Source organism: Cucumis melo, chromosome 11 (assembly GCF_025177605.1).
Source record: "Cucumis melo cultivar AY chromosome 11, USDA_Cmelo_AY_1.0, whole genome shotgun sequence".
NCBI lineage: Eukaryota > Viridiplantae > Streptophyta > Magnoliopsida > Cucurbitales > Cucurbitaceae > Cucumis > Cucumis melo.
Window position 1 is genome coordinate 3,168,944 of NC_066867.1, and position 26,387 is coordinate 3,195,330.

Genomic DNA, 26,387 nt, shown 5'->3' on the forward strand with positions numbered 1-26,387 from the left:
AATATAAAACTTCTAACCTATTTAACACAAAATTGAAAAATTTAACAACAAACCATATATTAAAACACCATTTGGTTCTTAAATTTTTATTGGTATATATGCATTTCTATTATATTATAAAAGAATGGTGGAACATAAAAAGATAAGCATTAAAAATTTACTAATGTAATTAGAACACGTTAAAATACCATATAGTCTTTCTAATCTAAAATTGATTTAAGAATTTTGGTTAATGTATTTTCAAATGACCAATTTTAGTCCCTCCTACGACTTATGATTGATCTTTTAAACTTTTTATTACCTATTTAGAAATCATATTATATATATATTTTTGGAGATTTTTTCAAAAATAGAAAAAATCGAAAAAAATACTTATCCTTATAGAAAAATACCACTAAAAACAAAATTAATTAAACTTGATTTTTTTTTGTAAATATTTTATAAAAAATGTTATATTCTCGATAATTTATCTTTATTTATTTTTTATCTGAAAATTATTACTATTAGTCGATTTCACAAGAATTAAATTTGAAAGATTAAATCTAAATTTAAGATTTATTAAAAATATTTATAAAGATTAAAACAAAATAAATATCAAAATTTAAGAACCAAAATGAAATGAAATATCGACATTTTGAGGTAATAGAGTTTAAAAGAAAAAACAAGGAGGGTAAATATGTTGAATATGAAGGGCAGTTTGGTACTCTTGTACTTATTAAGGCTCCTTCAAATCCCCAAAAACGAAACAACCCCGCAAACGCACTACAACAAAAAGCGCTTTTATCGTTTCTCTTTTTCAATCACCTTCTCACCGGAGAAAACCGAAATGTCACCGGAGACCTCAAAAAGCCACAAGATCCGTCGCATTGTCCGCCTCCGTCAAATGCTACAACACTGGCGCAAAAAAGCACGCGTAGCTGCATCTAGAGCACCTCCATCCGACGTTCCCGCCGGTCACATCGCCGTCTGCGTCGGCACCGGCTGCCGTCGATTCATCGTCCCCACAACCTTTCTCAACCATCCGATCTTCCGTCAGTTACTCTCACAAGCCGAAGAAGAATACGGCTTCGAAACCCGAGGTCCTCTGGCTCTTCCCTGCGACGAATCGGTCTTCGAAGAGGTTCTCCGAGTCGTGGCTCGTTCTGAGTTGAGTAACACATCGCGAACTTCGAATCTTAAGGATTTAACAAGGCGATGCGACGAAGACGTTAGAAGTAAAAACCTCGAGTTCTTAGGCGAATCGAGTCCTTTACTGTATGGATTTTCCGATAATAAATCCGTTTGTTGAAGAGTTGTCGAGGTGAGTTGCCGCCGAGTCGACTGGGAGGATCGATGAATCGAGTTGCGGTGTGTCGATAAACTTCTTCTCTTTTACTTTATGTGCTAACAAATATCATAGCCATAAAATTATCGGTTTATATTGAAGCTAGGGGTCCTCCTCCGGTCAGATTTGGCCGGAGAGACGGCCATTAACGGCGTCGAATTGGAGGTTGGTTTTTTTTCTTTAATTCCTCTTTCTTTTATAGCTTGTAAATGCCCTAATGAGAGGCTTCCATTAACTTTTCTTACTAGAAATTAATTGAAGAAAAGTATAGATGAAATCTTCCTTTTTTAAGTATCATTCTTAATTTCGATTTTTAAGATGTTAATTGATAGGAACGAGCATCCAAACTCCCAGATTTTCACCATCACTTTGCTCAAATATTTCAATGATCTCATGTTTGATAAATTTAATTTTCTTTTAGAAAAATTAAAACTTGCTATACTATTAATTAATGTCTATTATTTTCTTAGTTTATTTGGTATTTATAATATTTTAGTTAATTTTGTTGTATTTAAAAATAATCTATCTAAAATTTAGAAAAATTGTAAAAAAAGACAGTAAATTTAAATTTTTGATATAGTTTGTAAATATTTTAATTTATTTTGTTATTTTTAAAAAGATTCCTAAAATTTAATATAACTAATTTAGATTCAATTCGAGTGAATTAGAAGGAAAATTATGTAATGTTATTAACAATAATTAGTATGTGATTAAAGTGATTTAAATAAGATAAGACAAGTGGGTATTAAAGTCAACAAAAGGCTTACCTTTTTTCTTTTTCTTTTTTTTCATTGAAAAAATTGTTTTAAAAAAGTGTGTAAAAGTAAAGTAAAGTAAAGCATTTCTATGTGCTTACATTAGCAAACCTTAAAAAATGATAATAATTGCAATTTCTATTTTTAATTTAACTTTACTATGAACCAATCATTTTGTTTTTGAGCAATATCCTCTTCTATAAATATCAAAAGAAAGAAAAAAAAAATGGTGAGACGATTACGAAAATGTAGTTGAATAACTCATTGAACTGCATAAAGATAGATGTAGTTTAAGAGGTAGTAAGTATTATTTTTCTTTCGATGATCATGAACTTCACTAGATGGTCAATCAACATCATTCATTAATTTTTTTAAAAACATTTTATAAGGCTAAGACTACTTTTGGTGGTTCCTAAACAAAATTATTGTGTTATAATGATAACTTAGTTTACTTGTTAACTTTTACGATTTGAATTGAGGTTTAATGGGTTGAATACATTAAAAATAAGGATTTATTGTTCACTACTTTTTTTCCCCTAAGTAAGCTTTAGCTTAATAGTGATTGAGATGATGTTTTTTCTTGAGGTTGAATATCTGATACCCATCCATGTAATTATAGAAGTGATATTTTTTCTAGAAAAGAACCGATAATCTATGTTTCGGTATAGTACTTAACTCAACAAACAACTTTATGAACATGAATACGTAGTGAAATTAATACTAACTTCAAACTAAATCAACAAATATCTCACGAATTAATCGATAAATTAAACCACATAAAGAAACGTAAAAAATTATTCAAATTGATCAAACTACAAAAATGTCTCAATCAAGCTACAAAAACTTTCAATTCTATTTACGACGGTTTTACCAAATGATAGGGTGACTATCTTTTTTCTTTTCAAATCATAGAGATTAAATTTTTAATACGAAAAAAAAAAGTCATCAGAAATTGGAAAGAGAATAAGAGTGAGAATGGATATGAAATAAACACACCCTTGTTTAGTACAAGATTTTGTAGCCGAACATAAAAATAAACTATCCTCATACATCATTTACGTCCATGAACTATACCTATTCAAAATGATTGGTTTTCTTTTTTGTCCACCATCTTTATATTCTCTTTTAATAAATTTTCTTTTTCTTTTTTATTTTATATGTTATTAAAATTAATTGATTTAAAATAATTAATGAAAATTAAATTTGTGGTTTATAAAATTACTTTATAGTGAACATACTTAAGTACCCTAATTTAATAAATTAATATATACTCATACTTATTTTTAAATGGTAAAGAACAATAACACTATTAATTAATTAATTATATTTGTAGTTATTTAATAGTCATCAAGATCGATATAATATGAATTTATTTCTCAATAATCTTATAATTAGGTTATCATTGATTAATTAAAATTTATTTATTATCTTATTGATTAATACATTATTATCAAATTGCTGATTTTACAATTACTAATAATTAAACTATCATTTTACAAATATTAGTAATTAATAGTTTAATTAATATTATTATTTAATTATTAAATAATTATTTCTTTAAAAAATTTGAATTACGTTTCTTGTTTATCAATTAATATATTAAAATTTTAGAGAATTTTCATTATTAATTTTACAAAGAGAGTTTATTCCTATAAATGTTTTCGTGCACAATCAAACCCAGACATCCTTAATTCTTAGCCATCTTATTTTCAGACTTAATGATTCTCCGACATCCTTAATTACCAGCAATCTTATTTCCATTTCAATTCACCCGATCCGAATGACCTAAAAGGTGTAAAGGTCGGTTAGAAGGGTAATAAAAAGAGATTTATCATAGTGATCAAATCCAAATGGCTCCACACACCCACCTTAGGATATAATATTATTTTGATTAATCATTCACTCCCTTTTCTTTTCTTTACTCGAGTAGAAATTAACTTTTTCAAAAATTATATCATTAATTAAAATTTTAAAAGCTAAAAATGTAAACCTCTAATTTGCACTAATATCAACGTCAATTCAAATGAATCCATGAAAATATTAACAAAATATTTATAGCGATAAATATTCATGAAAGTTATAATAACCCGGAGTTGAACAAAAACATATATAATATTTAATGAACAAATATTTTATGCTTTTTTAGATAAGTTAATACGTTACTATTTATATTATATTCACATTAGTAGCATTTTGTCATTTGTTTTTTTTATAAATTTTTATAAATTAAAAAAATATCGATTTATTTGTGTGAATCCATGAAAATTTAAAATGTATCGATGAAAATATCGACATGTTCGAGAAAAATTTAATATCATAACATGTGGATGTGGTAATTTTTTTTTTTTAAAAAAAATCCCTAGAGAGTGTGTGGCAGATGAAATTAGGTAAATTTATTTTTTTCTAAACATAATCTATTAGACCTTTAGGCCTTAAATCACGGCCAAACTCAAGGCTAAAAAAGAATAATAAATTAATTAATAAAAAATAAAATAATAAATACATTATTTACTCTTCCTTTTATCGACCTTCAACAAAATTTAGCTCAACTATCACTCTATTATATTGTTTTGACAAGCAATTCGTGATTCAAATACCTCACCTCAATTATATACTGAGAAAAACTAACCCTAGTTAGAGAATCAACCATAATTATTAGATCTCACTAACTTGTGAACATGCCATCTCTATTGTCGACATGCAAATAAGAGATCCGTGGTTAAAATGTCTAGTCCCTAATTTATACTAAAAAAAACTTGAATCTTAATTAATTAGATAATCAACCATAATAATTATTATGTATCTCTAACTTGAATATAACTCAACCTCCTTAGGCATAGACAAGTAAACCCTCCCACACATCCAACTAAAAAAGAGTACTCTTTACATTTAATTGGAAAATGAGTAGATTTAAAATACTAATTTACTTGATCAAAATGATCTGGTTTTTAAAAGTATATATATAAATCAAAACAAACAATTTTAAAGTTACAAAGATTAAAGTAAACAAAAGTCGAAAGTATCGAAATAATAATAATATTACTTTTTTAAAAATTTATAGAATGATATATATATATATATATATATATATATATATATTTAAAAAAGTTAACAAGATAATGTAAAAGAAATGTTTGTCGATCCAAAAAGATTGATGTAACATAATTTTGATTTTGACGCAAATGATGGAAAAGTTAAAGATTTTATACTGTGATAATGGTTTAAACTAGATTACAATGAAAAATATTTTTCTACGTTGAGTCATTTAGAAGTATGTAAAAATTCTAAAATTTCAGATCTATCACTGCTATTCTATTAGTGCCTATCGATGGTTGAGAGAAGTCTATTTTTCTTTTGAAATTTTGTAAATATTTTATAACGGTTTTATTATTTACAATAATTTTTCTATATTTTATAAATATACATAAAACATTTAAAAATTACCATCTATTAATCCCAATAAACACGTCAATACATAATATTTAAATCCATGTCTTGGTTATTTAAATAATTTCTATAGTATTTTAATTATAAAATTATCTATCGACATTAATATTGTATGGTATATCCATAGTATTAATAATATCGATATCATACTTTAATCCCATACAAAATCTGTTGTATACAACATTGAATATTTAAAAAAAGGAGTTATTTGACACGAACTTAAAATATAAATTTTAAGATAAAATATAAATTACGACTCTACCTCGTACCCTTTACAGTTATTTTTATATCTATCCTTGTATTTTAACAATATTTCACAAAAAGGCCCTTTTCTATATATATAAATTGAGTTGATCATCAACATTAGATAGACAATAAAGCTTCATAGACATTAATTTGTTGATATGCTCTATGTGTATTATTCCACTTGAAATGGCTCAAAAATGTTGACACTTTTAAAATTTTGTTGGTGAGGACCTCTAGACATTGAAATTTACTTTTTGTGGCTTCAAATTTATATTAATTACTACATGCATGCCAGCTAGCTAGGTGGGTGTCATTGTCATTTTACTGTATAGTGATAGCTATTGATGTTTTTCTTTTTCGTATTTGGTGATGTGTCTTCTAAATTGTACTACTTCTAATATCAAAACATAGGATAATACTATGTTTTTTCGTCCTCTTTATGTCTTAAATCATTTACTATTTAGTAATACGGTATTCTCGACATGATGGTATGTCTTTTTTTTAAGTTAGGTTCACAATTCTTGACTAGATTAGGTTCACAATTCTTGACTAGATCTTTTAATTTTATTAAACTAGATACTCGTGTAGGTTTTATAAACTTTAATATCAATATTTGATAATTGAGTATTTCAATCGTGTTTTTGATAAAAAGACGAAAAAGTCGTCATGATGGCAAGGAGACCCACTAACTAGGAGTGTGTGACATAAAAAGAGAAAAATTGAGAGTGATTTGTCCAAAAAAAAAGTCTCAAACTTTTTATCCAAAAGAGGGCTTTACCATCAAGCCAATTGGATTGGAAGGAATAGACATTGTTTAATTTTTTTTTTCTTTCTTTTTAATTGATAATGATAGTATATTATATGATACAATTTTATATATATATGAAACTCATATGAATATCTTTAATCAATTTCTTAGGAATAAATAGATAGAGAGGGTAATTAAATATCACATATGATAGTGAAATAATTCATATGAAATAATTTTATAGTTTAGTTGTTAATTTTATATATGGATGAATCGATTCAGGCTTACATATTTTTAACGTCTCTATATATAACCTATGATTTAAGAAGTGATAATATAGTCAATAATTAACCCCAAAAAATTTAAATATATATCAAATCTAATTGATATCACACAATCATTTATAGTTTGATCAAAGAAAAGAAAAATATGTAGTTAATGATCATCCAATCGATAATTCAAAAGTAACGAAGGGAAAATCTAGGGTTTTAATTTCAAGCTCTTACAAAAAAAAAAAAGAAATAAGAAATGTTTTCACTAATAAATATTTTAAACTTTCTCTATTTCTTAAAAAATTTAATGTGTCGATTATATTCGTTCATATCTCCAAAACATTTCTTTTAAGTAAAATAAAAATTCACTGAAAATTACGATTTTATTTTTAGATTATATTCGAAAGTCTTAATACATAAAAGTTGATAGTGTATATCCGAGAAACGAAAATGTATGATCTACATATAATTATTTTTATATCCCAACAAGAAAAAAATATTTGATCTAACAACCAATAACAATAATGGAACATGAGAGGCACCTCATTTAAAATTAATAATAGCTTGCTGTTATATATATACACACACACACACCACTTGCTTTAAGGATGGTTACATAATAGTTTAGATGTTACATAAAGGGCCAAGTGAATATTACATAAAGTACTATTCAACCACAAGTTGCAAAGGATGTAAACGACTCTATGTGTGTGAAAGTAAACGCCAATATGAAAATAAAATGATGATATAGAAATATTAGTTTGATTGCATCTCGACTAAACGAACAAAACGATTTACTTTGATTTTACAATATTTTGAGTGTCAAAGAATAAACTTGTAAAATATTAAATTTTAGGTAAGGTAGATACCAATATGAATTACGTTCATTTCCTCTTAGTTTTATATTAAACTCATAACTATTATTGACCACTGAGTTAATCCATGTGATGGTTAGTTTAGTTATAGCCACCGTTTTATAATATTGTGTTTTTTAGAATATTTTCTCACTTGGATTCGAACACTAACTTTTGAGTTAATGATGTGTATTAAGATCAAAAATAGATTTTAAAAAAGTGAGTTATGAAATAAATGAATTAGTATAATCACATGAAATCAACATTTACAGTGACTTATCTCTCCCTGACTCGTATAATTCTTCAAATTATCAAAACACATTCTAAAATCATCTACTTCACTTCCACAACGTTATCATGGATAACACCGCCATTTCGTTGACCAACTTTGGCTATATCACCACCGTCAACCTCTTCCCCACCACCACCTATGATCAACTCCCGACAACTCCGACGATCACACATTAAACCTTCAATAACCATTATTTTAAATTATGAGTTCAAAGTGTTTTATACTCATCTTTTACGGTAACCTGACATTAATAAAAACATATACTGTAAGAGTGTTTTGATTTGAAATAGTTTTTCATTACAAAGTGTTCACTGAATTAATATAAGTATTTTATAATTTGAAGTAAGAGTTTGACCGTTTTATTTATTTAGTGTGAGAGTTTATATATTGTTCTTAAATTTGAGAAGAAAATTGGTTGTATATATTACAATCATGTGGAGTTTCCATGATCCTTCCTTCGTCACTAGTTAGGACTCACATGCCATGCATCCACATACTATTTCATGTTTGAAAAAGATAAACATTTTCCCCTGTAAAATTTTAAAACTTAAAAATATTTTTAAATACACTAGAATGAATAAAATATAACAAACTTTTAGATCCTATTAATAGGTGTTTGTAGTTGACATTGACAGAAACTACAATATCTGTTGTCGATAAAATTTAAAATTTTGCTATATTTTGTATTTAATTAACAGTTATTGTCATTTATAATAGATTTTAGGAAAATTATCATGATTTAATAACGTTTTTTTTTTTAAGTAAACAACACATGTTTTTAATAATGTTTATAAAATAGAATTAAAAGAGAAGTATAAAGGTGTATGAATATGTTTGAATAATATTATATATAATTTAAAATTAATTTTGTAAATTTAATTGAGAACTGTTATGTTCATCAAAATAAAAGACTTTTTTAGAATCAAACTTAATTAAAACAAAAATATTAAATGGGGAGTAGAAACTTAAAATTTTCTTTTAAGTGATGTTTAGAAATTAAAAAATTAAAAGGTTTTCAACATTTAAAAGATAAATATAAATATAGCCAATAAGCATAGTTTAACTAATACTAATGTATGACATACATTCTTAATAAAGAAGTAAGAAATTTAAAATTGTTGTACTAAAAAAACATAACTTATATTATCATTAAAGACTAAAGATAAGGTAACAAGATTAGAAAAAATTAAACCTTCGATCTCTAGAAAAGAAATACATGTCAATTACCACGACATCGTGCTCTTATGGGTAAAATTATTGAGGTGGGCCAAGGTTGAGAATTTAGAGAAATAACAGGCTAAAGTACGAAGATAAAAGCCTAGTTAGCGACCAAGACTAGTGGAACCGATATTCAATTAGTAATCACCAAGGCTTTGGAGACTGATTTAAGTGGATTGGTTGGGACCGATGGGAGAGCTTAGTAGAACCCATATGGAACTTAGATAATTCATGAGAGAGCTTAATTATATGATATATAAGAGCCAGCAGGATCTTAGGAGCTTAGGTGATCCATAAAAGAACTCGGAGAGCTGCCAAGAGCTTAATTTGTAGGATGCTTGAACCAGTTCAAATGACCCATAAAAGATCTTAGAAAAATATGTGAAGAAGCTCGATAGTACCCTTGAAGGAACCTAAAGGATCAACGGATGAGTTCATACGATGGTGAAGCTTAGAGGACCTAACAATCTCATGGAGGAACTTACTAGGAACCATGAAAGACAACAAGTAGTCCTTCGAAAAGCCCATGGAAGACTCCAATAACACGCATTAATTGAAGTATTATGGACTTTTGCAAAAGCCATGAGAAAACTTAGTAGTGTACCCATGGAGAACCCCATGATACCTATACTTAAAGGCCTTAGCAATATCATGGAGGACCTCTGCAGATGACCTAGTAGTACCATGGAGGTCTTGGTAATTAATACTACAAAGGACCTATAAAGATCCTAGTAGTAGTACTATAGAAGACCTAACAACACCATGTGAGAGTCTCAGTAGTGCATTGAAAGTGCCTTTGCATGACCTAGTTATGAACATAAACGTTAGTTACACAATACTAATCTATAAAAACGACCAAAGTTTGAAGATATGTTAAGAGTATCCTACTATATTCTCTATTTTTCTTCCTCAATACAAATTACAACTTATTCAATTTTCCATGTAAACTTTTGCTAATAACAAAGTTTTCTTTTCAAAGAAAGAAATTAGGGTTGACAAGAGGAATGACAAAATAGGAAGTTCACTTTAGATAAATGACAAATTTATTTTTAAATTGACAAAATAGCAAAACAGAAAAATCTGAAAAGAAAATTGCAAAAGCAATGTTTTAAATGCCTCTACCCAAGTGACAAACTTGAATCCTAAATACAATTGTTCAATAAACCCCAAATGTCCTATAATTAAATAAAACTCACAATCCAAAATTAACACCTATCACCATCAAAGGTCCATATAATTTATGTAGCCGTTTCATATCTTTTTCAAACCGTGCGCGTTCAAGCATTCAAAAGTTTAGGTAGAAACGACTGAAGCTAGCTTCCAGCTTCGTCCTCTTCAAACCTTTCAAAGTCTTCATACATTTGGCACAGATCAAGAGATTTTCTTCTTGTCAACTCCTCTAATCGGAGACTTGCATGTCGAACAACCCACTGCAAATCCCAAGAATAACCACGACTGAAAAACAAAACACCCACGATGAAACTCATCGTGAAACCCGCCACAAACCCACGACCAACATTGGACGCCGTCAAACGCTATTCGAAAAAGTTCGTCGTCGCTTGTCGAAACTTCTATGTCTTCTTTTTCGTCGGCTGCACTTTTTTCCTCTCTTGTTTGCAAGAAAAATCTTCTCCCTCTAATGTTTGTCACTTGCGTCGGCTACCCCCTCTCTCTCAATCTTCTTCTTTTTTTTTCTCAAATAAAACCCGAAAGAGGAAGATTCAAATAATTTCAAAAATTCATTGAGGCATAATTACAATTATAAAATATAAATTCAAATTATTATTTAAAATATATATTATGTATTATTTAATAAATTGTTTAAAATATAAAAAAATTAAAAATCTTGTATGCATATTTGACATTATTTTAGGGGAAAATCTAAAATTTAAATTCAAATTGTTATTAAAAATATTTATTGTGAATTATTTAATAAATTGTTTAAAATATAACAAAATTGAAAATCTTATATATATATATATATATATATATATATATATATATATATATATATATATATATATATATATATATATTTGTCATTACTACAGAAGAGGTTGTTAGCAATCTTGTCCAGCAACAAAATAGCACCAAATTTGAATATTGTTTGTAAAATAGACTGTTTTCATTTCATATTCTGTCTCATTTTTGAGTTATTCAAATACACCGTATTTGGAATATATGAATTATCCTATACTCAGGGAAAAGATACTACATATTAATGACCAAATCTTTTGTCTTTTTACGTGTGTCTCAAAATTTGTGTTTATAACATCATTCATACTCGACATTACCATGTTTGGGAAATCTTAATTCTATTGTTTATTATAAAAGTTATTGTTATTATGGTTCAATGACACTATGTAGAAAATCATTCTTATCCTTGGTTTTTGTAACAAATCCATCTTAATGTTAAGTTTTTTGGATTTGAAAAGCATATGTTTATATGAGTAGATAAATATTACTATTTGAATATGTGATGATGATATATAACGAATAGTTTATCATATTATTTAAAAGTATAAATTACAATGTAATTATTTCAGCAACTATACATTATGTCAGATATTGTTGATTAAATATGAAAAGAATAATATTATCATGTAGTATGTACAAATATATTGTAACTCTGTACAAAATCAACGCAATCAAACTTGACTGATATAATCAATAAAACTATTTTGTTAAATTAAGAAAAAAAAAAGAAATAAGTAATAAAACAAATTGAACAAATTAAATATATTCAAATTCAAAGTTAATGAAATATATTTATTTACTAATCATAAAAATATTTTTAAGGAGTTCAATGAAATATTTCGGATTAAATTGAATTTATTAATTTTTTGTTAATACATAAATAAATTTGGAGATATCAAAACAAATTAAAACTAATAAATGTGAATTCTTATTTTTATTTGAATCATCCAATCAAATCGTTATCTGTAGAAAGGGATAATGTATAAAATTTGAATTCAAAATAAAATTATGTATTATTTATAAATTTGGGGATGGAGATGTTATGAATGAAATTTGTTATTTCTAGCATTATTTTAGGAATGGTAATCAACTCAAAGTGTAAATTTTAATTTTAGGGATTAAAACTAACTATTTAAAATAATAAATTTTGGATTTAAAATTAAGATATAAAATTTGAATTAAAACTAACTATTCTAAGGTGAGATATATATTTCTAAACTCAAGATGTTAATAAATATCAATTATGTATTATATATTATTTATGTCTATTCTTTGATAAATAGTTTGAAAAATAAAAAATGCCAGTTGAATTTATTTTTGACATTGTTTCAGATAAAATTTGAATTCAAATTGATGATTTTAGTAATGATATATAATATATATTATTTAATAAAGTTTCGATAAATAATATGAAATATAAAAAAATGTGAATTAATTATTTTAAATCTAATTGAAACAAAGTCATATCTTGAACGGATACGAGTGAAAAAGAATATTTTTTGATTTAGTTATGATTTACAAAGAGTGGATGTGTTTACCAATAGACTTCATTTGCTATAAATCACATTATTTTTTAAATGTGTTATTTTTCTATTTGCTATTCAATATTTTTTTATTTTGACCGTTTTCTCTAAGCCGATCGGAGACTTTTAAAACTATTTATGCAAGATGTGATTATTATAATTTTAGCCCAAAACGGGTATTAACTATGTGTGATTCATACATCACCATTTCATTTGATTAAGAGTTGGATTCTCTAATCATCAAAAACAAAATATTGTGCATTATATTGAAAATGAAAACCCTAGGTAAGAATTGGTGAAGAAAAAAATGTGGAGAGAAAATAAATCAAAGCTCAAAGAGAGCAAATCCAAATCCCATTTTCAGCTCAAAAAGTAGAAATTTTGATCATAAATATCAAACAAACAAATCCCACGTATCAAAAATATTCATCAAAGGAATCAAATTTCAGGATGCCGCATCTTCTCCTGCAGCAAATTCATCCCCAATTCTACTTTTCGCCATTGAAATTCTCATCTTCCTTACAATCTTCACCATTTCCCTCCCAATTTCAAGCTTCCCGCCCATGCTTTTACTCCCCAAGTTCTGTCAACCTTCTTCCTCCACCTCCGGTGATGAGAGGTGCAACCATACGGTGTATGGCCAATTCACGTAGGGTTAAAATGGTGGCTAAGCAGATTCAGAGGGAGCTTTCCGATATGCTTCTTACTGATAAGGTGTTGCAGTTCGCCATTCTTCCTGAGGCCTCTTTGGGAGCTGATAAGTATCTCTCCTCTCTCACTACCATTACTGATGTTGAAGTCTCTGCCGACTTGCAGGTATTGAGAGATTGTTTAAATTGAAGAGCTGGGTTTTGTTTACTTTTCGCTGTTCTAGCAGAATTAGGTTTTCTTTTCTCTTTTGTGCTCTGTTGCCATGAAATTGGAATTGAAGCCAAGGGATAATCCTAAAAGGGTAGTTTTATACTCGAATAGGATAGTAAATATTTGCATTTGTTGAAGAGAAGAGATTCTATCAAGTTTTGACTTTTTAAATTGCTATACAACTCAATTACTGTCTTGGATTGTGTGTATAGTGTAGTTTAGCCACTTGGAAATGATTAGGAGGCTTCAGAAGCTCATTTGCAAATGTTTGGTTGAAGACATTTTTTATATTATTATCTTTGAAGCATAAATGAAGTTATAAGAAATTTAACTTGTTGAGGTACATATTGAAATTGAAGAGCACCCACCTTGAGTAATGCTTGAAAAGTTACTTTAGCCTGGACAAATAATTCGGAACAACAATGCTATTGGAAGAATTCCTGGGAAGTTATACTGATATCAACCGCTGCTAAACCATTGCTTGTCAAGCCAGAACTGATTCTACTATAGAGACCAATGAAAGAAGTCCATTGATATCTTTTTATTTTTTCATAACGCAACTAATCCGGATTGCATCTGCATTTGAACTTGCAGCGCACTTGTGTAAATTGTGGCCATTTCTTTTTATTGACGTTTGAATAAATTTAACATTGAGTGAACTCCCTACATTGTACGATTTTTCTTTTTTGTCTTATTTTAATTCAAAATATTTCTTACATTGAGGTTCAAATATTGATATGTTACACCTTTGACCGTTGGAATAAGATATGTTAAAGGGATAAAAGCCATGGAAGTGCAATATAAACTCTTTGCTCTTAATTGAGCTGTTTTGGTGTGCTCTTTTTAGACAGTAGCAAGCCTTTTGACTTTCAATCTTGCTATAAATCCGTTTGTACGCTCCCCATTACTTGATTAATTTGATGTCAAATGCAACATAGAGATTATTTCATAAAATAGTGAACATATACCTTTTTATTATTTGTGAAAATTTGAGTACTATGAAGGTCAGGCCTTATGTTTGCCATTTAACTCTTCAACTTCCATGAGTTATCAATTTTTCTGTTATTCACAATTTAGGTACCATGTGGATGTGATGTGAATATGCTAATCTCAACCTATACTCAAGATGGAACAATAAAAACCTCTTCTTGTTCATTTTGGTATATATGTTGGCTGCTTTGCCCCATGCTTGAGCTGATAAGTAATGGTTTTAGTCTATTATATTGATACAAACAAACAGGTGGTTAAAGTATACGTATCAGTCTTTGGTGATGAAAAAGGAAAGGATGTTGCTATGGCCGGGTTGAAATCTAAAGCAAAGTATGTTCGAAGTGTATTGGGAAAACGCATGAAGCTGCGACTAACTCCTGAGATTCGCTTTATTGAAGATGAATCTTTTGAGAGAGGAAGCAGGGTAAGTAACAAACTAACACTTTATGTTCTTGCCTCCTAGTTCTTATATAATTTTTCTTGCCATGGCCAGGACCAGTTTCAATTATTTTTAAGAATTCCTTCCGCAAGATGTTTTCATCTCATATTCGTCATGGTTTCCCAATGCATGTGTTTGTCTTACAAACTTCATGTTTATCTCCTATTTACTATTGAAATATTCCTGGAAGCTCTAGAAATAATCATATTTTTGGCTGTTATTTCCTACAACAAATACTTTGAATCGACAAATTTACCGTTGACAAAAAGAGAGGTGGTCTTGTCATTTATGAGAGTAATGGGTCATCATATTAGTAAGGGCTCAAACGGTCATGGTCATATGAAGACTAGTAATTGTGAATTAGATTGACTGTTAAAAAGTACAGCGCAATTAGCCAGGGTCATATGCATTGGTTAGGTTCCTCTTGGGCTTTCAAGTTTCCTATGCCTATTTTGTCTCATTCTTATTCGAGTATTAGTCTCTTTTCTTTCATCAATGAAAAGTCCTGTTTCTTTGCCTATTGTGAATTTTCAAGTTTTTGCATCTCTATAATTTAACTACTGGAAGATTACTTCAAGGTTCTTTTCAGTACTGATTTGGTTTGAACTTTCTCAGGTAATTGCCATATTGGATCGAATCAAGGACAAAAAGAAGGATACCATTGATGAAGACTTCGATGAACCTGAACTATCTGATGCTCTTGATGACGACAGGGATTGGAAAGGTGACGATGCTGATGAAGACATAATATATGTACAATAGGTTATTCCATTTCTTGTCCAACATATGCTCATCTATCATGAGGCATCGGTTTGCTCTCACAGGTTGGTTCTTTTACGAGTTTAAGCAACGAATCTACTCTCTCTACCCTTGTCATTATCTTAGTTTTTTTGTACATATGAAATATATTATTACATTGATTTTGGCTAGATGCTTCTTATGTCTGGAATTCATGGTTTCATGTTATATAGTCAATCATCCAACTGATATTCTTGAAAACTTTGGGGCTCTAGGTTGAAGTTATGTAGCATGCCTATATAGTACTGTAGCTCCTATAATTTCTCATTAAGAGTGAGTTTGGCCATCCATTTCATAGGAATTGCTGCTAGGAAATAATTAATTAGAGTATTAAGGGCATACGACCAATTAGTTAGAGAAATTTTTAGAGTAGCTTGTTATAAATAGTCTCAAGATTGGGAAGGTTCAAATATCCCGAAAACTTGGGGTCATTATGCACTTTGTTAAAAGATGTATCATTCCACCGAATAAATTTTCTATACTTGAAAGAAAGAACTGTTCTTCAAGTGAAAAACCAAGACAAAAACCAATTTAGCCATATTATTCTCATCCCTAGAAAGGGAAAAAAAGAAAAGAAAAGGAAATTGATTCTTTCTGTTTTTTGACTTCAGCCAAAACTTGAACAAAGCAAAAGGAGGAGTTGTATTAAAACAAATTAAACTTATGAAACTAAAAGGTGAAAATGACAATTTTGGTGTGTTCAAGAACTTTGATTTTGGATGGATATAATTTCGAATCCTCAATTGTTATTTGCAGAGCAAGAAGTCAAAGTAAAGATGCTTCAATCACCAAGAAGTCAGAATGATGTTCTTCAAAGATTCTCCTCTAAACCATCCAAAAGACTATCATCCTTAAAGATGGTAGATAGAAATGGCTTGTTTTCTCTTCCGATTCAATTGTTACCTACATAGAGATGATGGTATCATATTCATATGCTAATTTCTACTCGAATCGAATTAAAATATTGATGTCAAGAAGAAAAGTCATTTCCTATTATTATTTATCATGATTTGACTTTATATAATATATATATATACACACACTTTTTGTTGATATTCCCAAAAAAGAAATGAATATATTTGTCATCAAGATCAGTATCGAATCTTTTGATTCACAGGAATGTTGATGGTAGAAATTAAAAGGGTGTTTTTGGTAGCATCTATCTTTTTTTAATATATATATATATATGAGATGGTGTTCATCTTTGCAACTTGTTTTTCTTTTTGTATAGGCGGAAAAGACCTTAAATCATTCCAAATTGTTTTCTTCCATTAGTTAAATGTCAAAAGCAATATATTACTACACTTTTATTTATAGTTGAAGCCATATGGTATGACTGATCATACCTTATGGGAAAATTGAATGGATATGTTAGTTTAAAGTGTGAAAATTGACCCTTTTTTCTTTTTTTTTTTTTTTAGATTTCAAAATTTTGTTGGGTTGACCAAAAAAAAGTAACAGATTTTAACTTTTTATTAAAAAAAAATAGATTTTTTAAAAACACTCTAATTAGAACCACAAAAACTATCAACATAGCTTTAAGGGGTTAGAAAATGTGTTAATAAAATTTTCAAGTTTGGAAGGATAGTTGTGGGTTCATCTTTCCCAAAACCAAAAGTCTTTTTTTTTTTATCAATCACTTCCAACCTTGAAGGAGGAATAACCAAGAGCTCTCCCCTACTCCAAGATAATTCCAAAATAGAACCAAACTCTCTCCATATTATCTCATGATTTATCCACTCTCAAGATCATCAAACTACTCTATTGATATTTAGAAATTTTAAAAGAAAAATCCACAAAATCGTCGATTATTGGTGCTTTGATCGTTCTTTTGGAAGAAAAGTTCCTCAAATTCTAACTCATATTATGGATTTAAACCTTGATCCGTAGCCTTCGACTTTTTTCTTTTTTTTTGACATATGTTAAAAGGGTTGAAGAATATATAAGTCTAGTACAGAGAAAGGAAAAAGAAAACGACAATAAATAGTTTTTAAAGAAGCTAAGTAAAAAAAGCAAAAGAAAACTTGGCACTCGAACTATTCAAGTTAAATGACAAGTCAATTCAAGTCCCTAAACTTACATATTTCTTCCCTATCCAAAACACTATGATAAGAGATCTTATTATACAAGAAAATAAAAATAAGATACGTGAGCTAAATATCATTGAGATGGAGGGAAAATGAAATTTCCTATAATCTAACATCTCCGTGAGATTTCATCATAAATTAGAAGTTGAAAAAAAAATTAACATTAGTTAAATTAAGTTCTTGATTTTGTAGTTGAAAAAGTTAAGCCTCTATGATTTTATGCTTTCCAAGTTTAAAGTTATGGTTGTTTGTTTCTAATTTTTTAATTATAGTTTTAGATTTGTTAACCAAACGCTTGAATTCTTAGTCAAATTTAAACTAAAATATCTTCTTTCTTTTTTCTTTTAAAAAAAATTAACGTGAAATTTTAAAGGTTAATAGAGAGTGGATCCTCAAATATAGATTCTTTTTTTTCTTAGGAATTTTGGTTTAAAAACTTTATTAATTTAATAAAATAAAAAGAAGGAAAAAACCTGTTATTTATAAAACTTTGACATGGATGTTTTTAGTTTTGAAAATTAAATTTAAAATAAATGTCAATTCTTTGGGAAAATTAAAGAGCATGAACCTTGTCATTGACTCAATGTATTAGCTTTATTTTATTTTATTTTATTTTTTTTTATTTTTGTAATCCATATCTTTGAATTAAGGAGTTTGAAAGTAGCATTTTTTTTTTATTATTACAAGTACTCCTTTCTTAATTTTTTAAGTAAAAAATAAGAAGGTTCTATTTGTACAACGGTGTCGTACTTACCGCATATTGCACAGTCCTTGATGCTTAAGTTAGCAAGAAAAATTGTGTATCAAGGATGAAAGTTTTATGTGTGAATGGACTTACTTTTTTTTTCTTCAGGATTTTACAACTTAATTATAGTGTTCGTTTGACCCGGTTTTTTTTTCCTTTTTAGGATCTTTATAGTATATTTAGATTTTGTAACCTAACAACGAGTTCGATCTCCCTTATTACATATGTCTTTGATGCTTAAGTTAATAAGAAAAACTATGTACCAAGGTGAAAGTTTAACGTCTGAGTGGGCTTATTTTTTTAAAAAAATTTATCTCTTATTTATAGCTGATGTTCGTTGACTTGGATTTTTCCCTTATAGAATATATTTTTCCCTCATGGCATGGTCGCATACTTCCTTTATGGATCCTATCCGCTTTGAACTTTGTTCCTAATTTGGCCCAAGCTTTTTTTAAAAAGTTCATTATACCCTTCGGTCCATAATTGTCCAATAACACCTAACCTTTTAGGTATTTGTCGTTAAGTTTTCCAATTCAATACACAACTCTTTTTCTAGTACAATAAGAATGAAAGATTCAAAGAACAAATCTTTTAGTTCCTAACACATAGTACGTATTAAGACATACTCGCTTTGACCCTTACAAATATATGTCTGAAATACTTATTTATCACTTCCGTCATGCTAATTACAAAACTACAATTAAAAGAAACTACATGACCATAAATGTAGATATGTGGACGAACAAATTAACTTTATATACTTAACATAAGAAATACCTCATAATAACTATATATACCCATAGTACAACTAGATATACCCACACAACAATCGATATAGTATACAAAAATATCGTTAGAGTGTATACCATATTATTTTAAAAACTAAACCCAAAGTAATTATTGATGCATTCAATTTACAAATTAGACTCCAAAACAAATATGTAAAACTTTTGGATTAAAATTTAAGATTGACAAGTTATAATATGATCGAATCATAATTAGTATTAAGATAGTACCAATAATCATGTTGTGCTCTCGTTGAGAGTTGAACTCAAGACCTCCCGCTTACTAAACGGGTGCTCTAACCAACTGAGCTACGAGAGCTTGATGATTAAGAATTAATTATAATAAAAGAGATGGAAAGAAGATAAAATAAAAACCACTTTAAGCTAAAACTAATTTACTAATTAATAATTAAAAATGTTGTTACCACAAATACATATTGTCACTTCAAATATGTCATCTCATTCATTTGAATTTGAATTTTAGGGACTAAAGTATATGTCTTCAAATTGTATACAATTAAATAGCCATTAGAGTCTAAATTTTGTTTTTTCTTTTTTTCTTTTTTCTTTTCATTTTATCTTTCCAAAAAAGAGTGAAACCTTTAAGAAAAACAATTGAATGTTATATACTACTATTATATAAAATTAAATACATTTTAAATTAATATCTTTAATATCCAAAGAATCACACACACACATATATATAGTTGCCTTCACATGTAGAACAAAATTTCCATTCGCATAGATCTCAAATTTTCTTGATCGAGTGATTTCATATTACTTTTTTGATATTAGGAATTTTGTCCTAAGATCAAGGGTTGTCAGGTCGTGATTGTCGATCTATTTCTTGCATCTCAAAGAAGTAAAATAATCTTTACAGATTGACGGGGTCAAAGAAAAATGTAAGATTTCAAGACCAGTTTATAAATTATCATGTAACATATATTACTGAATAAGAGATTTGTGATTCAAATTTTTCCACTTTGATTGTACTAAAATGTAAAGGAAAAATGAGTGAAAAGGTTATTACCGATAAGATATAAATGCATAAACACACAAAGAAAAATAAATAAATATATATATGAGTGGAATCAAACCTACAACTATAAAGTTGGTATTATAAATTTTATGTGAGTAGAGTTATTTTAAATATATTTTATTTCGTCTTATATAAATTCAAGAATTAAATATTAGAGTATTTGGGATTATAATGATTTGAAATCAAACTCATATATTCTCATTTTAAAGTTGTTGGAACGTATGACTTTCTTGAACTTTTTTGTCAGTTTTGTCAACATTTTTATTATTTTGACCAAACTGACCGGCAATATCAACACTAACAATAAAAAGTATAAGTCTTATCATCCCATTTTTATGGATTAAAAAATGAAAATTTCGTAATTAAGAAATAGTTTACATGATTGCCTCTAATAATGCTCTCGTTGAGAGTCGAACTCAAGACCTCCCGCTTACTAAACGGGTGCTCTAACCAACTGAGCTACGAGAGCAAGTTGATGGAAACATTTTGATGCTACATATCTAAAATATAATTTTGTTTTGTTTTGTTTTGTTCTTTTATTTGATTTTATTTGTGAAAATAAATGTCATGTCTTTGTTTTTTTGTTTTTATTTTAATATTATATTGGGTGAAAATAATTTTTTATCTTTAAATTTGTATGGAGTTGCTAAAACTTTGTTTTTAACAAAATGTAGTTTGAGTTTAGACATCTTTAACAAAAATGTAACAAAATAAATTTTAATTTATTTTTATTTTATCAAAGATTAAATTGGTTTTTTTTTTTTCGGTTCGTTGTCGATAGCATTTATACTATAAATTTCGTAAATACCCATTAATTAAACAAACTTCAAAAATATAAAGACTAAGATAATACTTTAACAAATATTTTGTTTAATAGGTAGTCCATAATTTCCAACGTGTAAGTTTGTGTTTAATCTATATTTACATAGGCCAATAATAGCATAAAAATAACTTGCAAAAATGTTCCCACCTTAATAAAACAACATATCGAATTTTAAAAACATAAGTAAAGAAGACCAAATTAAAATTTTGAAAACTGATTAAAGATTATAAGAACTAATTATATTACTTTAGTTAGAGCAATTTGAAAACTTGCATAATGATACATACCAATAATAGAGAATATATTCTCTCCTAAAAATTTAACGAAGTCCTTAATCATTATCCTTACGACTCTAAACTCAATAAGTCAAAGATCAAAAGTAACTAATGACAACAAAAGAAAAGAAAAGTAGTTTAATTAATTTTATTATATGCTTTGCTAACTTAATAAATAACTATTGTGTATAGTTAGCAAACTTTGTCTCTCTCCAATAGAAGGGCAAAAAAATGGTATATACATATATACACACACATCAACATCATGGATACATAAAAAAATATTTTAGAAGAATGTTTTGTAAGATGGGGTTTGAGTCATGCCCTCATGAATCATTATCAAACCATTTTATGGATAAAACTTTGTTCAAAATATTATAAATCTCTCACAATTTCTTTTTATATATAAAATGGATATAAAGTGAGAGATTTGGATTGATGAAAGGTTTGCTTAGGTAGTAGTTATCTTCACAAGTTTCAAGTATGATGTTTTTTAAATAATAATAACAATAATAAAAGTTTGATGTGATTGGGAAAATTCCAAAATTGTATATTCTCCATGGCTTTATAATGGTTGGTTTGAAATATTTCTTTTCTTTTGATTAACTTCATTTTAAAATTTGTTTTTACTTTTCTATTTATTTGGGTTGAAACGAATCAAAATATTTATAAATATAGTAAAATGTTATTGTATATCAGTGATAGACACTGATCATATACTATTATAGTTATAGATGTCTATCAGAATCTACCTTTGCTAACTTTTGTTATATTTATAAATATTTTTAATATTTTTTTTCATTTAAAATAATTAACCTATGTATTTTCATACATTTGAGAATAAATTGGATCTTTCCGTATATAACAAAAGGACCATTAAGAAAATGGTTGGATCTAACGTCGAACACTAAATCATAGACAATATATCCGACAAGAAGGTTGTTACAAAAGCAACTAGAAAAATAATCACATAAGTTGATAACCCAGTTTGGTGCAAAATCACCTAAATCTAGGGGATAATGTGTCCATGGAATGAAACTTTATTATATAAAGAATAATTTGACAATTATAGTGAAAGTACTTATCAAATAAACTCCCTTTTAAGTGACTCCCATATAGTTTATATTTCAATTTAGGCTCCCCTAAGTTTGAGATCTCCTCACTTCCACAAAACTCTTCTTGGAGCTATGTGTGAGACGCTCTCGCATTCTCCATATTAGGCTCCTCCTAAATACTCTATCAAAATAAACTCCTCCCGACTTCTACAATGACTACAAAAATCTCAACTTCAACAATAACCACAACAACACCTAACAACCGTACGTGAAGTTTGAGGCTTAGACAAACCTTAAGCTCAAAACATTAAATGTACACATATTTTCTCATGAAGCGGTTAAACTCTGAAAAAGAATAATAATACAATATAAAAATGACTAGCTTTTTAAATATATATTTGGAGAGAATGACCATTATTTGCATGAGAAAAGCTGAAAATATGTAGGCGAATAAATGCTCCACGAATCTATAAATCAATCAATATAGTAACAAACTTATTTACATATATAGAAAAATGAAAAAAAAATTATTTTGTTATTTACCCATTATGTTATATTTGAAAATATTTTTACTGCTTCGTTATTTAAAATAATGGCTAAAAGATGTTTGATTAGGCAAATAATAACTTTTAGAAATATATTTATTTTAATAAAGGGGATTGCAAATGTGGGAATTTCATGAATACAAAAGACTTGATTGAAATAAAAATGAATTAATTTATTTGAGGGAAAGAAAAAAGGAAAAAGAAATGTAATTTAAGAAAGAAAAAAAAGAGATTCTTCACAAGCTCCACGTCAGCAGTGAAAAAGAAAAGGAATCTCCACGTCAGACTTGGTTGCCATTTGATTTGGAAACGCCAGGTGCTGACGTATTGAAGTTTCCATCAAAGTGAATGGCAACCTTTTCTCTTTTAGAATGCTTTTGACAAATTCAATAGAGAATATGTTATAATTTATAAGTTTTATGCTTATAGTCAAATTTAAATCCTAAACCCTAAACCCTAAACCCTAAACCAATAGAATGAGCCTAAAGAAAAAGTGATTGATACTGATACTTAGGCCGAGGGGAGAGTAGTTGGGTCTTTGGGCCAACCTCTCTTTGGAGCTCAACTTCCAAATAGGGACAGGTTGAGTTTAAGAATCTTACACATGTAATTCAAATTGGTTTCAGATAACTGAATCTCGGAAGAGAACATAATAAGATTTAGATTTACTCACAAACCTGCTAATTTTTATATTCTTTCATTCTCAGATAAAAACATCGGTGTTTATGATAAATGTGTAAGAACTTTCCTCTTTGCATGTCACGATCTTTTTTCTTTTAAATAAATTTATTTTTAATATGTCAAGCGAAAGATAATATATGTTTTTTTTTCTATCCAAATTACAGCAACAATCTAAACAATATTTTTATTTTACTTTAAAAAATGAGATTAAAGAATTAATATTTGTGAGGTGTGTGTTGAGTTAGAGAGAATCCATAGATTCCCTTAATCTATTATTTTGAATTGCAATACTAAAAAATGGGAGAGGTGAATTTGTAATTTAGTGAGTTATAATTATTATTGGACAAAAACTGTCCAACCTTTTTAAAAACTTTTGTTTCCACTCTATTTAAAATTAAAAATAGTTTACATCTTTAAATTTCTCCACCAATAAATTTAGTTAAATAGTAAATTATAAAAAAAAAAGTGGAGGAGAGCATGTGAGATAGTAATGACACGTCATTCAATCAATCCTAATGGATGGACCTCTTTATCCTAAACCACCCATTTTTTTAGTTCCAAAATTCCAATCCTTTTTTTATTATTATTATTATTAAAATCTTTTCTAATATAACTATTAATTAATAAGTTGGAGGTTCCAATTTTTTTTTTTTAATTCTCAAATTTTAAATTCTAGTTGATTAAAAGTTAGAATTCTTACCCATTTTTTTAGTATATACATCATAGTTTAATTCTTTAAAATTTTAAATAGGCTCATTTTCAAAAGTTTAGTAAAATTATTAAAATAAAAAAGTGAAAATAGCTATTAAAATTTAAATACTAAATTTAATAGATTCTAAAAAAAATAAATAAAATTAACATAAAATTTGAAAGTTCACTAACCTTATAGTTTAGCATATTTGTTATTGATGTCAGTAAACGAGCAGATGATAGAACTCTTTAATTATATTGATCCATTTTTTAATATAAAGGTATTGAAATTTTTAAAAGTCAATTTTTTTTACAACATTTGACGTTGCAATCAAACATTTGATTTGAAAATCGATAGTCCATATTTATTTTATATATCGTATAGATGAAATTTTAAAATCAAAATTTACCTATGAAAATATTATAAAATATATGAATTACTTTATCGTGAAAATTAAAGTCAAGATTAGTATGATAAAAATATATATAAATTTTATATTATTATTTACGTTTTTTAGTGAATGTGTACTAAACAAATAAAACATGAGACGTAAGGTTTCAAATCTTTTAATTTTTTAATTAATGTATTAATGGGTCAATAGATACCCAAATTAACTTACAAACTATTTAATCATCTAAATATATACCTAACAAAAGTAATTAATATACAATAGAGAACATACCATAACAATTTGTTTATTAAAGGTAAGTACTTAGAGTATAAATAGTAATAAAAGTTGTTTTATGTTTAACCATAAGGTATAAACTCAATTTCATTTAATTAACTAAAAAACCATTCATTTAATTAATTTCAGAGGACAAATCTTCCGACCATTTATAATATAATGATTTTGGTAATTGAGTATAGATTTTGTTTGTTTGTATGTAGAAGACGTATTTGACATGGCATTAACGGTAAATTTGTATTTTGAGAAAGAGAGGACTTGCAAAATAAAGAAAAACAAAGACTCTGTTGTCTAAGTCAATATCATAATTAAGACATAAAAGAAATTAGAACTTTTAAGTTATCATTCTCATATGTTCGGATCACTCTTTTTATAAAAATTTCTTACTACTAATTCTCTTTGGAATACGAACCTTTTATCCCTCTTGAACGTAAGATCTCATATTATTTTATGCTCGCCCTTGGTTTTGAAATAAGTCGGATAACACAACGTGGACTTTTCTATCATTCTTCTCAACTCATACCTAACTCGGATTGGGTCGACCCAAACTGCAATTTTTCCTTTAGGCTCAACTCCAGTTAGGTAGAGCCTATTCTTCTGTGCTCGTGCTCAACTTAGGGTTTGGTCGACCCAAACTGCAACTATCTCTTTGGGCTTAGTCTCAACTAAGTCAACCGAGTAGGATGAAGCTGGTCGAACCCATTCCTAATCTCCATAATGTTTGTTATACTAAATTATACTTATAAAATAAAAGAAGTCCCATCAAGGAAAAATTCTTTATTTTAATTAGTAGGAAAGAAAAACTTTCTTTCAAAATCAGAAGAGCTCTTTAATTATTATCCACCAAAAATAATAAATGATAATAATAATATAAATAATCCGAGTTCACTGAAATTTGGCAAAATTATTTCATCCACACCCATATATATATATCCTAATTTCTTAAAGAATGAAAAAAAGAAACCATTAGAAGTCTCTTTCAAAAATAAATAAAAAGGATATTGTTTTAGAATTATTGTTTTCAATTTGACAACACTTTTGTTTTCCATAGGTTTTCTTTTCTTTCTGTGAAACACGTAAATTGGTAACCAAATGCTAAAAATAAAGAATAAGTCTTTTGAAAAGTTGGGAATGTAAAGAAACAACGAACCAAAAACCAAATATCATTCAAAACTAAAAGCCTTTTGAAACCCTTTTTTTAGTAGGAAATGTATATATATATATATATATAT

General features: G+C 27.7%; 2 protein-coding genes and 2 non-coding genes across 5 annotated transcripts; 2 read left to right on the forward strand and 2 right to left on the reverse strand.

Annotated features, from left to right (window-relative positions):
• Nucleotides 1-623: 623 nt before the first annotated feature.
• Nucleotides 624-1,615, forward strand: LOC103497270 (auxin-responsive protein SAUR64). Its single transcript, XM_008459398.3, has one exon. It carries the CDS (start codon nucleotides 677-679, stop codon nucleotides 1,286-1,288), a length of 612 nt encoding a protein of 203 aa, XP_008457620.1. The 5' UTR covers nucleotides 624-676; the 3' UTR covers nucleotides 1,289-1,615.
• Nucleotides 1,616-12,890: 11,275 nt separating this feature from the next.
• On the forward strand, nucleotides 12,891-16,833 carry LOC103497269 (probable ribosome-binding factor A, chloroplastic). 2 transcript variants are annotated; one of them, XR_007824819.1, is made up of 4 exons: nucleotides 12,891-13,472; nucleotides 14,758-14,931; nucleotides 15,562-15,770; nucleotides 16,501-16,833. XR_007824819.1 is itself a non-coding variant. In XM_051091638.1 (3 exons), the coding sequence occupies exons 1-3, from the start codon at nucleotides 13,107-13,109 to the stop codon at nucleotides 15,706-15,708; spliced, it is 687 nt and encodes a 228-aa protein (XP_050947595.1). In that variant the 5' UTR covers nucleotides 12,945-13,106; the 3' UTR covers nucleotides 15,709-15,945. The 2 variants fall into 2 exon arrangements, 1 of the variants encoding a protein (XP_050947595.1); XM_051091638.1 differs by lacking the exon at nucleotides 16,501-16,833 and having other exon boundaries at nucleotides 12,945-13,472; nucleotides 15,562-15,945.
• A 2,773-nt stretch (nucleotides 16,834-19,606) lies between these two features.
• Nucleotides 19,607-19,680, reverse strand: TRNAT-AGU (transfer RNA threonine (anticodon AGU)). Its single transcript has one exon. It is a non-coding gene; the product is annotated as a tRNA-Thr (tRNA).
• Nucleotides 19,681-20,795: 1,115 nt separating this feature from the next.
• On the reverse strand, nucleotides 20,796-20,869 carry TRNAT-AGU (transfer RNA threonine (anticodon AGU)). The gene has a single exon. It is a non-coding gene; the product is annotated as a tRNA-Thr (tRNA).
• Nucleotides 20,870-26,387: the final 5,518 nt, after the last annotated feature.

Bases quoted from the DNA above. Each gene is read 5' to 3' on its own strand.
- LOC103497270 (XM_008459398.3), top strand. From the start codon at position 677: ATGTTGAATATGAAGGGCAGTTTGGTACTCTTGTACTTATTAAGGCTC.
- LOC103497269 (XM_051091638.1), top strand. From the start codon at position 13,107: ATGCCGCATCTTCTCCTGCAGCAAATTCATCCCCAATTCTACTTTTCG. The intron at 13,473-14,757 runs GTATTGAGAGAT...ACAAACAAACAG, and splicing joins AAGTCTCTGCCGACTTGCAG to GTGGTTAAAGTATACGTATC. The intron at 14,932-15,561 runs GTAAGTAACAAA...GAACTTTCTCAG, and splicing joins CTTTTGAGAGAGGAAGCAGG to GTAATTGCCATATTGGATCG.